Raw genomic sequence first — 13,482 nt, forward strand, 5'->3', positions numbered from 1 at the left:
ATTGCTCCCTTCACGTGTGTGGAGGTAGAGGAGGCTGGGGTAATGAGATACGTGGAATCACATTTCCGATCACTTATCAACGGAATTACATCTATAGCTTTAACATAAGCATTTAATATTCAAACTTACATTATCTGAACATAAGACATAAGTAGAAATATTTCATGTTTTTATTATGAAGACAGATAAGAGATAAGATAATTGTCTTATCAGTGAGTGAGTGTTGGTGTATGTAGAGACACTTACAGCATCAAGACTCCACCAACTCTTCTTCAAGGTAAGAGACGTAAAAGAAAGTTATTCTACTTAATTATTTCTCATAAAATACAACATTAGTGACTGAAATCTTCTCTGCTTCGCTTTTAATCATAATAACGGTAATAATTACTATAATAAAAATTATTATATTGTTATTCTTAGGAGAATTTTCTATCAAAAAATGAATAAGCGATCGCCAAAGAAGCCATAAATGAAGATAATATTTTACATTATGGGGGATAACTTTCTGATAGTGATAATTATCCACAATATAAGTATATAAGAAATAAGGAACACTGCAACAGGCCTACTGGCCCATGCGAGGCAAGTCCAATTCTCCCACCGGCTTAAGCCAATGCCTTGACCTAGTGAGGTCAGACACGTCACTTAAGGGAGGAGCACGGCATCCGACCTAGTAGCACAAGCTAGTCAGGTCCAACTCACACCCACCCACAGGCAGATCAGACGCTGAGTGATTACAACACAACAGTAACTAGTCCCCGGAAAAATGTAACTGACATTAGCTTCTTAGCTGTATATATAAATTAGTACAAGAATCGCTGCATATATTCTGCGACTGGCCAGTGAGGAACAATCAAGTCTGCTCCGAGGAAGGAGAGGAAGGCAGCTCTGGTGAGTGACGTCAGGCTTCAGTAAGTGACATTAGGCTCTAGAGTGATCCCAGGCTCTAGTGAGTGACCTAAGGCTATATTGAGTGACTTCAGGCTCTACTGAGCGACCACAGGCTCTAGTGAATGTCCTCAGGCTTCAGTAAGTGACATCAAGCTCTCAAGTGATCTGAGGCTCTAGTAAATGACCTAAGGCTCTATTGAGTGACTTCAGGCTCTAGTGAGCGACCACAGGCTCTAGTGAGTGACCTAAGGCTCTATTGAGTGACTTCACTCTCTAGTGAGTGACCACAGGCTCTGGTGAGTGACCTCTGGCTTCAGTTGGTGACATCAAGCTCTAGAGTGATCTGAGGCTCTAGTGAGTGACGTCAGGCTCTATTGAGTGACCCAAGGCTTTAGAGTAATCTCAGACCCTAGTGAGTGACCTCATGTTCTAGTGAGTGACCTCACTCTAGTGAGTGTCCTCAGACTCTAGTGAGTGTCCTCAGACTCTAGTGAGTGTCCTCAGACTCTAATGAGTGTCCTCAGACTCTAGTGAGTGATCTCAGGCTCTAGTGAGTGACCTCAGGCTCTAGTGAGTGACCTTAGGCTCTGGTGAGTGACCTTAGGCTCTGGTGAGTGATGTCAGACTCTAGTGAGTGACATCACATTCTAGTTAGTGACCTCAGGCTCTATTGAGTGAACTCAGGTTCTAGTGAGCGACCTAGGGCGCTATACTGATCTCAGACTCTAGTAAGTGACCTCATATTCTAGCTAGTGACCTCGGGCTTTAGTGACATCAGGCTCTATTGAGTGACCTCAGGCTTTAGTGAGTGACCTCAGGTTCTAGTGAGTGACGTCAGACTCTAGTGAGTGATCTCAAGCACTACTTAGTGATCTCAGGTTCTAGTGAGTGGCCTCAGACTGTAGTAAGAAACTTCATATTCTAGTTAGTGATCTCTGGCTCTAGTGAGTGACCTCATGCTGTGGTGAATGATTTCGGGCTTCAGTGAGTGACCTTAGGCTCTAATGAGTAACCTCAGACTATAGTGAGTGACCTCTGGCTCTAGCGAGTGGCCTCAGGCTCTAGCGAGTGACGTCAGGCTCTGGCGAGTGACGTCAGGCTCTAGCGAGTGATATCATGATCTAGTGACCTCAACTTCTAGTGAGTGACATCAGGCTCTTGATCTAATTCCTTGGATCAAGAGCCCTTTACCGGCATCAAGGCATTCTACCTGGTTGGAACTTTATCAAATGGGATTTCCCAGTTTGGTGATTTTCCGTAAAATGAATCATACATTTTTAGGTATTTATTTTATTTAATTTACACATATGTGAAGATTGGTATTATTATATTCACACTAGTGTTGAATCTGCTTATGGAGAATTACTCCTGTCTGTTTATATATTTAATTTTTCTTCTCTCAGTGTTTTCATGGTCACAATGACAGATCAAGAGGACGCAGAGGCGCGTCAGAGCCTCTTGGATTCACGGAATCCTGGTGACGGTAAGTACTTGGCAACTGTTTACTGCAAAGTGCTTCAGATTCTGCAGTAATTCTTATATGTATCTACTGAACTGCTTATTAAAAAATGTACCAATAAATCTGGTACTGCAAGGATTTAGCAAGTGAGATGCCTGACTTAAGTATCACAACCGTTAACTCTGCCACATTCAGCCGTTCTAATTTGTAATAAATATTTATAGTAAGTAGCTTGTAGCTAGTGAAGAATAGTTTATGCTAAAATGTTATATAATATGAAAGGTTATAAATAAAAAATACATAAATTTTTCACATATCTTACACGTCACTCTCTGAACTTATTTTCTGCTCCTGCAAGTATTACGGTGTTCCAGGGAAGAAAATTAAGCTGACTGAGATAATGGTGATGTTTTGTCTATAGGAATGAGTAAATTTCTCCTGGTGCGGAGACTATGATCATTATATCGAGTTCTTTATCTGGTTTACTTGTGCACATCGTAAAAAAACAAAAGACTGATGGTTGAGAAAAACTTTCCAGTATCATCGTTCAATTATAACGTGAATGTTTTCTCTCTTCTAACACACCGTTCAATTATAGTGTGAATGATTTCTCTCTTCTAACAGGAATTTTAACCCTCGTTCTATACCATATAGGCGAGAATAGCTAAATATAGCTCTGAATTACCCAATAAACGATTTCAGTAAAGCTTGGCAGTTTCGCTGGAAAAAAATCTTAATATATATTTTGTCCGCAGTTGTGCTATCAATGGAAGGATACGAACCTGGAAAGCAGAATGCTGAAAGAACAGACAAGTATATTGTGATATTCTGTAAACCCTACTTTATATGGTGGTTATATCATGTCCTTACCTGTGATCCATACCTCATATTTTAATTATAATCTTGACGTATAATTATGAACTGAATATTACTAAGGTACTTATGTTGCTTCAGGTGCGGCCCACAACAAGGCAATGTCGTCAACAAGTCGGTGAGATCGTACTCTATTTGCTTTATTACAATGGTGTTTTCAAATACAGTAATTAGACCTCATGTAGATGGTTACTTGAGTTTGTTGTGCGGTCGCTGCGTAAAACGAGGAATGTATTAGTGTTCCATAATCACTGTTCCTTGCGGCTCAGTACACGGGATTGTAATAAAATAGTGTTGTATAAGTTGATTAGTATTGACGATTTAAAGGGAATTACAAGAGGCATTCATAAGTCGTTAAATGGAAACTAATATACAAATTTGAGTAAAAACTGTAATTAGGACATATATGTTCCAAATTTAATTCAAACGTTTCAAAAAGACCACAGGGACGAATATCCTAAGTACATTAAGCTGTAAGCCACTCAGAAGTTGTATTACACTATTATGACCATGGAAGATACTCAGAAATTAGCACATGAAAACCAGTATTTCATTTTTTTTCCAATTCCAAGAAATGAATTGGGAACTACAGAGGCTAAAATTAATTCAAACTTTCTTCTAAGTAAGGCTGGCCAGCTTTTGAGAAGTTTTATGTAAGCTTAATGTACATAACACAAATATTTTAAGAATGGTCTTGAGGGCTCACAAGTTATTAGCACATAAAAAAAACATTAAGTTCATTTAACCTTGCAAAAAGAAATAAATTGCAACACTGATATATTTCTGATCAGCAGAGACATTCTTCAGTTATTTCACAAAAATCAGTTTGGCTAATGAAACTGATATATAATAATTTACACAGCCTAACATCAAGAAACAGTTTCCCTTCAGGAAAACATTAGTACTGTAAGTCTGAAGCCAACCAGAAGGTGCATTTTCCAGTAATTCCAACTCTAGAGTTCGTCACGGCCACGCTGGCGGGAGAATCATCTGTAAAAACTCTTATTTGCGGTCACAATGGGACCCATGCTAACCACCCTATGGTGTATAACTATACCTGGCTGGATGAGTCGTAAAACTCCAAACCCAGTGGCTTACACACTGGCCTGGACTTTTACAACTCACTTGCCGCATGTTCAAGCCCCACTCGTACCAAGGTTTGTTTACAATCGTGCCATTACGATTTCGTGAGTCAAATTTGTGCCTACACAGCCTTAACCCATGAAACATTCCATCCATTTCATGCAATACATATTGATGCTGTTCAGGGGTCATATAGCACCTGTGGAATGGGAGACATTCAGATTCGATTCAAGTACAAGGAAGATAAGTCCAGGTACTTGAATTACGAGCCTCACCAGCATCAAGAACAACATCAAGGACAAAATGCAACGAGGCAAAATAGTACTATCTCAACGCTAAAAGTGACAAAATGGCCTATAAAAAGAGCCTTTCTCTAGTAATCACAAGGTTACAGAAACATGGTAATGACCCATCTAGGATTTTGTATAGAGCTCCCACGCATACAAATTGTCCCATGAATCTTACCTTGAAATTTTGAAGCCGGTCAAATAAGGCTTTAAAGAGTAATGTTAAAAATGCCATAAATCTGCTGATTTTTTTTTTTGGTACATTTATTATAAAATTCAGAAAAAAATTAAGCCGAATTTGATAAAATTAAAAAATAGCAAATTAGCTCCAACACAGCTCAAAATTAAAACAAAAAATACTTATTAAGCTTCACCAGCCTTTAGGACTTGTAGCCGATCATCAGAAGAGGTAATTTGCTTATTAAAATTAGCAAATTAAATTCTTTTTACCACTCAGTGATTAAAAGCTGTGTTTTAATAAAGTCTATTAATGGCAAAGGTTTGAAGCCAAGCAGAAAGGGTATTCTCGAGTAATTGATCAGATTCCAACGATTTAAGTAAAATTTCAAATTTGCACCTATTCGAACTAGTGTCATCATCCTTATTATAGAAAACATCGTTAATAATATTTTAAAGCCAATTAGAATAAACATTTATTAGTTATTGAATAAAATATGAATATAACTATTCAGTCAAATTAGCAAACTGAGATTTATTCCAGCCAGTTATCAGTGTGAATCTTGTGCTGAAAAAAAAACACACAACTGGTGACAATTTCAAGTCGATCAGATAAGTTATTCTCCAGTTATAACATGGATTCCAACAATCCCAAGTTAATTTTACTATTTTACTGTATTAACAATTTAACCTGCACGTAAACAGTTACTAGGCACTATTGCCCTGGTAATAAGATGCATCAGCCATTAAATATTGAAGCTTTTGAGAAGAGGTAAACTGAAATTTATTTATCATGATTTAACGGAATGAAAATTTCACACTATTAGACAAAAAAAAAAATCGACAAATCTTATTTCACTCTCCGTCGTCGTCGTTTTTTTTTCACATCTGGAGCTTCGTCACTGAAAATTTTGGAAGTTATCCGAACCATTCCAGAATGCTGGAAACTGGTTCAATAACTTTGGTCATAGGGCACGTGAATGTGCCAGTTATTTCTAGAATCTGAACCTCTCTACCGTATGCTAGTATTAAAAATCTAAAGCGATCGGATGAGGTGTTCTTGAGTTATGAGCAGGATATATTCGAAGAGTAGCAGAAAAACCTAGACAGGTATCCCCGAGGGGATACCTATCTAGTTTAACCAAGTCTGTTATCATTTTACTCTAATATTATCCATTTTATAGTTTTTTAAGCTACTATATTTTGCCTTTTATAAGACATGAATAGTTTCAACCTTGTAATACACTTGTTCATATGTTAAATTGTTTCCATATTAAAACAGAATAATCAATAAAAAGAACATAGTTCATTCTAAGATTCCAACATTTTTCCTTCAGTAACTCTTATTCATTTTTAAAATCCTCTTTTATCACTATTCATCTAAACTTTCTTTACATTATAAGTAATAAGAAATATTAATGTATAAACCCATCTAAGGAGCGGAATGCAGCTCATTATGCAGCAGAGGTTGGTGATGTGGACTCACTACAGAAGTTGGTGGAAGAATACCTGGAGAATCTTGTCATCCAGGACAAATATGGCAACACACCACTGCACCTGGCTGTTGAAGGCGGCTACCTAGAGTGTTGTAAAACCATTCTGGGGATCAGTACCAAAGAAGTCAACCTCAAAAACAAAGCTGGAAATTCCCCACTTCTACTTTCAATAGCCACAGGAAAAAAATCTACACAGATTACGGAATTACTCATTCTCAATGGCTCTAAGTTAAATATAGCAAACAAACGCAAATGGACAGCCCTGCACATAGCAGCTGAGAAAGGTAATGTTAAAACATTAAAGTTGCTGCTTCAACATGATGATAAATGTCTTCAAGCTAAGGATTCAGAAGGGCTGACACCTCTGCATGTAGCGGCCAAAAATGGTCACTGGAAGATCTGTAATGAGCTTGTGGAGGCAGGTGCCAATATAGAAGAGAGGGATAGTCACGGCTCGACACCACTTCACTGGGCTGCAAAAATGGGATTTACTGAATGTTGTAGGAAGCTGCTGGAGCACAACGTTTCTATTAACAGTGTAAACAACAAGGGTAACACCCCCCTTCATTTATTATGTGCATCTGGCAAGGAAAAAACAGATTGTGCCAGGTTACTAACTGAATACGGAGCTGATGTTAATGCCCAAAATAAAAACGGTGAGACTCCATTTCATCTTTCCTTTCGTTCACCAATCGAAATGGCAAAGATTCTCTTAGAAGAAAACGTTAATTTACAACTGATTGACTGTAATGGCAGGACTGCTTTGCATTATGCTGCTGAGAGGTCGCCTTCTTATTATGTTAAGCTTGTTATGACCATGAAAAATTCAAAGGAAATAATAAATAAAATAGATAAGCAAGGAAAAACAGCCCTGCACGTAGCAATTTCTAAAAAAGCAGCAGAAAGTTCTAAATTTCTGATAAAAGTCGGTGCTGACTGCTCCATTACCTGTGGTAAAACTGGCACTGCCTTACATATAGCAGCTCAGAATGGTCTAAATGAAATCTGTGATTATCTTATTACCAAGGGTGCCAAAGTTGACACAAAAAACAGTGAAGGATTAACACCACTACACATGGCAGCCAAAGCAGGTCATGAAGACTGTTGTGTTGTGCTGTGCAAGAGAAGCAATTCACCAGATGTTCCAGATAATAATGGAATGACAGCTCTCCACCATGCTGCCAAGGGCAAACATGTTTCTTGTTGTAATGTCGTAACAGGCAGATATCCAAATTCTGTTAACTCGAAAGATAATTCAGGTAAAACTCCTCTTCATATTGCTGTGGAAGCCAAGTCTCTGGAGTGTTGCAAGGTCATGGTGACACCCAAAACAGATCTGTGGGCTACATCACTTACTGGCAGCCCAATTAAAATGGCTTCTGAGGCAGACTCTCACGACATCTTCAAATTTCTTTTGAATAAAGTAGAAGTTAATAGAAGCCACAACAAGAAGAACATGAATTTTCAAGCTCTTTTTGGAAAATCGCTGAAAAATAAAGACAGGTAAGTAACGTGTGTCCGCTTGTTTATGTATCTATTTACAGAAACAAGAACAGACAGGTATAGTGATGGTATTCGACATTCCTTAAATGATTTATTATATGTTTCATTTTTCAATGGTTGTAAATGAGCACATATTATCTCTTAGTGTTATGTTGCTGCTCACGTTACTTATTAGTTCCCAGTTCCCTTAAGTAAACAAGTTTACTTACCTGGAGTTTACCTGGAGAGAGTTCCGGGGGTCAACGCCCACGCGGCCCGGTCTGTGACCAGGCCTCCTGGTGGATCAGAGCCTGATCAACCAGGCTGTTGCTGCTGGTTGCACGCAAACCAACGTACGAGCCACAGCCCGGCTGATCAGGAACTGACTTTAGGTGCTTGTCCAGTGCCAGCTTGAAGACTGCCAGGGGTCTGTTGGTAATCCCCCTTATGTGTGCTGGGAGGCAGTTGAACAGTCTCGGGCCCCTGACACTTATTGTATGGTCTCTTAACGTGCTAGTGACACCCCTGCTTTTCATTGGGGGGATGGTGCATCGTCTGCCATGTCTTTTGCTTTCGTAGTGAGTGATTTTCGTGTGCAAGTTCGGTACTAGTCCCTCTAGGATTTTCCAGGTGTATATAATCATGTATCTCTCCCTCCTGCGTTCCAGGGAATACAGGTTTAGGAACCTCAAGCGCTCCCAGTAATTGAGGTGTTTTATCTCCGTTATGCGCGCCGTGAAAGTTCTCTGTACATTTTCTAGGTCGGCAATTTCACCTGCCTTGAAAGGTGCTGTTAGTGTGCAGCAATACTCCAGCCTAGATAGAACAAGTGACCTGAAGAGTGTCATCATGGGCTTGGCCTCCCTAGTTTTGAAGGTTCTCATTATCCATCCTGTCATTTTTCTAGCAGATGTGATTGATACAATGTTATGGTCCTTGAAGGTGAGATCCTCCGACATGATCACTCCCAGGTCTTTGACGTTGGTGTTTCGCTCTATTTTGTGGCCAGAATTTGTTTTGTAATCTGATGAAGATTTAATTTCCTCATGTTTACCATATCTGAGTAATTGAAATTTCTCATCGTTGAACTTCATATTGTTTTCTGCAGCCCACTGAAAGATTTGGTTGATGTCCGCCTGAAGCCTTGCAGTGTCTGCAATGGAAGACACTGTCATGCAGATTCGGGTGTCATCTGCAAAGGAAGACACGGTGCTGTGGCTGACATCCTTGTCTATGTCGGATATGAGGATGAGGAACAAGATGAGAGCGAGTACTGTGCCTTGTGGAACAGAGCTTTTCACCGTAGCTGCCTCGAACTTTACTCTGTTGACGACTACTCTCTGTGTTCTGTTAGTGAGGAAATTATAGATCCATCGACCGACTTTTCCTGTTATTCCTTTAGCACGCATTTTGTGCGCTATTACGCCATGGTCACACTTGTCGAAGGCTTTTGCAAAGTCTGTATATATTACATCTGCATTCTTTTTGTCTTCTAGTGCATTTAGGACCTTGTCGTAGTGATCCAATAGTTGAGACAGACAGGAGCGACCTGTTCTAAACCCATGTTGCCCTGGGTTGTGTAACTGATGGGTTTCTAGATGGGTGGTGATCTTGCTTCTTAGGACCCTTTCAAAGATTTTTATGATATGGGATGTTAGTGCTATCGGTCTGTAGTTCTTTGCTGTTGCTTTACTGCCCCTTTGTGGAGTGGGGCTATGTCTGTTGTTTTTAGTAACTGTGGGACGACCCCCGTGTCCATGCTCCCTCTCCATAGGATGGAAAAGGCTCGTGATAGGGGCTTCTTGCAGTTCTTGATGAACACAGAGTTCCATGAGTCTGGCCCTGGGACAGAGTGCATGGGCATGTCATTTATCGTCTGTTCGAAGTCATTTGGCGTCAGGATAACATCGGATAGGCTTGTGTTAATCAAATTTTGTGGCTCTCTCATAAAAAATTCATTTTGATCTTCGACTCTCAGTCTGGTTAGCGGCTTGCTAAAAACTGAGTCATATTGGGACTTGAGTAGCTCACTCATTTCCTTGCTGTCATCTGTGTAGGACCCATCTTGTTTAAGTAGGGGCCCAATACTGGACGTTGTTCTCGATTTTGATTTGGCATAGGAGAAGAAATACTTTGGGTTTCTTTCGATTTCATTTATGGCTTTTAGTTCTTCCCGCGATTCCTGACTCCTAAAGGATTCTTTTAGCTTAAGTTCGATGCTTGCTATTTCTCTGACCAGTGTCTCCCTACGCATTTCAGATATATTGACCTCTTTTAGCCGCTCTGTTATTCTTTTCCGTCGCCTGTAAAGGGAGCGCCTGTCTCTTTCTATTTTACATCTACTCCTCCTTTTTCTTAGAGGAATAAGCCTTGTGCATACATCGAGTGCCACCGAGTTAATCTGTTCTAGGCATAAGTTGGGGTCTGTGTTGCTTAGTATATCTTCCCAGCTTATATCGGTTAGGACTTGGTTTACTTGGTCCCACTTTATGTTTTTGTTATTGAAGTTGAATTTGGTGAATGCTCCCTCGTGACTAGTCTCATTATGTCGGTCTGGGGCTCCACGCATACATGTCTGAACCTCAATTATGTTGTGATCTGAGTATATTGTTTTTGATATGGTGACATTTCTTATCAGATCATCATTGTTAGTGAAGATGAGGTCTAGTGTATTCTCCAGTCTAGTAGGCTCTATTATTTGCTGGTTTAAATTGAATTTTGTGCAGAGATTTAAAAGCTCGTGTGAGTGTGAGTTTTCATCAGAGCTGCCTCCTGGTGTTATTACTGCAACAATATTATTTGCTATATTCCTCCATTTTAGGTGCCTTAAGTTGAAATCCCCCAGGAGCAAGATGTTGGGTGCAGGAGCTGGAAGATTTTCCAGACAGTGGTCAATTTTTAACAGCTGTTCCTGGAATTGCTGGGATGTTGCATCCAGAGGCTTGTAGACTACCACAATGACTAGGTTTTGGTTCTCGACCTTTACTGCTAAAACTTCCACTACATCATTTGAGGCATTAAGCAGTTCTGTGCAAACAAGTGACTCTGCAATGTACAGGCCAACCTCCCCCCCCTTTGCCTGTTCACTCTGTCACATCTGTATAGGTTGTAACCTGGGATCCGTATTTCGTTGTCCAAGTGATCCTTTATGTGGGTCTCAGTGAAAGCCGCGAACATTGCCTTTGCCTCTGCAAGCAGTCCACGGATGAAAGGTATTTTGTTGTTTGTTGCTGGCTTTAGACCCTGTATATTTGCAAAGAAGAATGTTATCGGACTGGTGGTATTGTTGGTACTGGGGGGGGGTTTTTTTTCCGGCATTAGTATCTGTATCTGTTGGTTTGGAGTGGAGGCCATCGACTGTGGTTCCACTCCAGGAATGACTGGATTTGGTGTACGATTTCTGCCATTTCCTGCCAGTTTTTTTTCCTTCCTGGCACTAAAAAACCTCTCCCTCTTGAGTGGCTGTGGCTACCCAGGTTTTCCCATGGCCTGGATGTTTTGTATCTTTTTGTCCCCTTTAGATGGTATGCCTGGCAATTTAAGTTATAGCACAGTCTTTCCTGTACTGAAGAGGTACACAGTTCAGGGTGAAAAAGCTTACAGGAAGGGAGTTTGCATTTTCCTGTTGTCATATGGGCATGGCATTTTCTAGGGTGGTCATAGTTGCACGTCCCGTCTGTTTTTCCAGATTTCCCATGCCAGCAAATACCAAGTGCATAGTATGTGCACAGGCTTGGTTTCCGTTTGCCTTGGGTTTCTGTGACTGTATTCCCTGTTGGTGCATGTTTCCCTGTCTTACTTCTATCCTCCCTAGCACCAACAATGGAGCTCCCTCCAGTTGTTTTTGGTAATATATCCTCACTATTGCTAGTGGAGTCCTCTTGTTTGCTATTTCCTGCGGTATTTCTAGTTTGTAATATTGGTTTTATCTCATCTTTGACTACACTTGTTTCCCTACTATGGCTCCTGTCCCCTATGAGGTCATTTATATGTATTCCTTCCTGCGTATAATTCCCGACTACCTGGACAAAATCTCCAGCTTAACCATTACTGTCTCCCAGGACAGCACCTCCACTTACCATACTCTTGTTATATATTACCTGGAGTTTACCTGGAGAGAATTCCGGGGGTCAACGCCCACGCGGCCCGGTCTGTGACCAGGCCTCCTGGTGGATCAGAGCCTGATCAACCAGGCTGTTGCTGCTGGCTGCACGCAAACCAACGTACGAGCCACAGCCCGGCTGGTCAGGTACCGACTTTAGGTGCTTGTCCAGTGCCAGCTTGAAGACTGCCAGGGGTCTATTGTGATTTGATTGATACAAAAGTATAACTTGCGTGTTGAAGAACCGGTGATTTCTGGCAGCTCCTACAATGACGAACAGTCGAGCCTCAACCTTTGTTTATCAATCGCTGTATCTAGCTTTTCTAGTTTTTTTTTTCGTCTCCACCACAATAAATGCTATATTATCACTATAGTTGACTGGTGGAAATTTTGGAGGAAGGACGCTTTTTCTGTAGTAATAATTGCTTCTCGTTGTGTATATTGCGACCGCTGGTAACTACAGGTTACATGAAAATCACAGTATACGTCTGGTATATCAAGAAAAAAGAAACTAATGAAAGTCACTCCACTCCACTAAGTACTACTATAATACTGGTTAGTTGCTACTACAGCACTGTATTCTGCTATTCACTGGTATCACTAGATTATATGCGAGTACACTAGCAGGCCAGGAAGATTATTAAAACAGCTGACCACTGTGGTAAGATTCTGGCGACTTCTGGCACCTGCCTCTATAGGCTTATCACTTCATTTACAAATTCACCTGTTTTCAAATGACACTTTAGCCTTTATCATCTATATACTTGGGAGCCACTGTAGTATACACTATACACTATGTATACACAATGTTATCAGGGAGACTTTCTTTCCTCTGACAAAGAAAAGTTCTATTATTATTATTTTGCACACGGAACACAGGCCTATGATTCCCCTCTGGCAGTAAACTCTGCTAGGTAGTGCACACTAATTCTCCTTTTTTGACTCAGTATATAATGTTTTCCGCCCAAGATTGGTTCCAGGCGCTAGAGGGATGTATCGTATAGGATTGATGGCACAAATTAAAGTTCTAGCACATAAGAGCGACCTTGAAAACACGAGAAAACCCGGAGCACAAACCTCTGATGTACCTGATTGGTTAGCGAGAGATGTTGTGTATTTACCGACTAGTCGGGGTGTACTGGGGTTAATGAATCTGCACATGAGAATATTAGGTATGTACGTTAAACATAGTTATTTGCGTGAGGGTCGGAGGGTTGGTACAGGTTTGAATTGGATTCGAGGGGATTTGGTACGATGGATGAATGGTGGGGATGTTACGAGATGCGAGAACATGCTGAGGGTTTTAATTTATGCAAGGGATCCAAGTCGAATCAAGATTAGAAAACTGGCAAGGGTGGAAGAGAGGGAGGGGGTGGCTAGCGTAGAGGGTATATATCCAATGTATGCATGGCGTGATATTTGTGGTCGATGGAGGAGTTACGATTGAGGGCCGGGGTACGGGAGGTCATGTATAAATTCCTTCACAATATATTGCCTTCCGGGGAGGTGTTAGCGAATAGACGTGTGCAAGTGGGTAAGGAGCGTTGTGTGTGTGGGGATATTGACACGGCTTTCCACGCAGTGTATTTTTGTGAGAGATTGGAAGCGGTAAGAGTGTGGTTTAGCAGTTAT

At 40.7% G+C, this 13,482-nt stretch overlaps 1 protein-coding gene across 3 annotated transcripts in view; it reads left to right on the forward strand.

The window, feature by feature from the left end:
* Nucleotides 1-212: 212 nt before the first annotated feature.
* The window catches only part of LOC128688367 (ankyrin repeat, PH and SEC7 domain containing protein secG-like), a 97,950-nt gene continuing 84,680 nt past the window's right edge, over nt 213-13,482 (forward strand). For all 3 annotated transcript variants that reach the window (XM_070082440.1, XM_070082454.1, XM_070082447.1), the window contains exons 1-5: nt 213-277; nt 2,295-2,374; nt 3,106-3,163; nt 3,305-3,341; nt 6,208-7,769. In XM_070082440.1, coding sequence (XP_069938541.1) covers nt 2,302-2,374; nt 3,106-3,163; nt 3,305-3,341; nt 6,208-7,769 — 1,730 coding nt within the window. In that variant the 5' untranslated portion in view covers nt 213-277; nt 2,295-2,301. The remainder of the gene's footprint in view (nt 278-2,294; nt 2,375-3,105; nt 3,164-3,304; nt 3,342-6,207; nt 7,770-13,482) is intronic.

The sequence above is a fragment of the Cherax quadricarinatus genome, chromosome 1 (assembly GCF_038502225.1).
Source record: "Cherax quadricarinatus isolate ZL_2023a chromosome 1, ASM3850222v1, whole genome shotgun sequence".
Lineage (NCBI taxonomy): Eukaryota > Metazoa > Arthropoda > Malacostraca > Decapoda > Parastacidae > Cherax > Cherax quadricarinatus.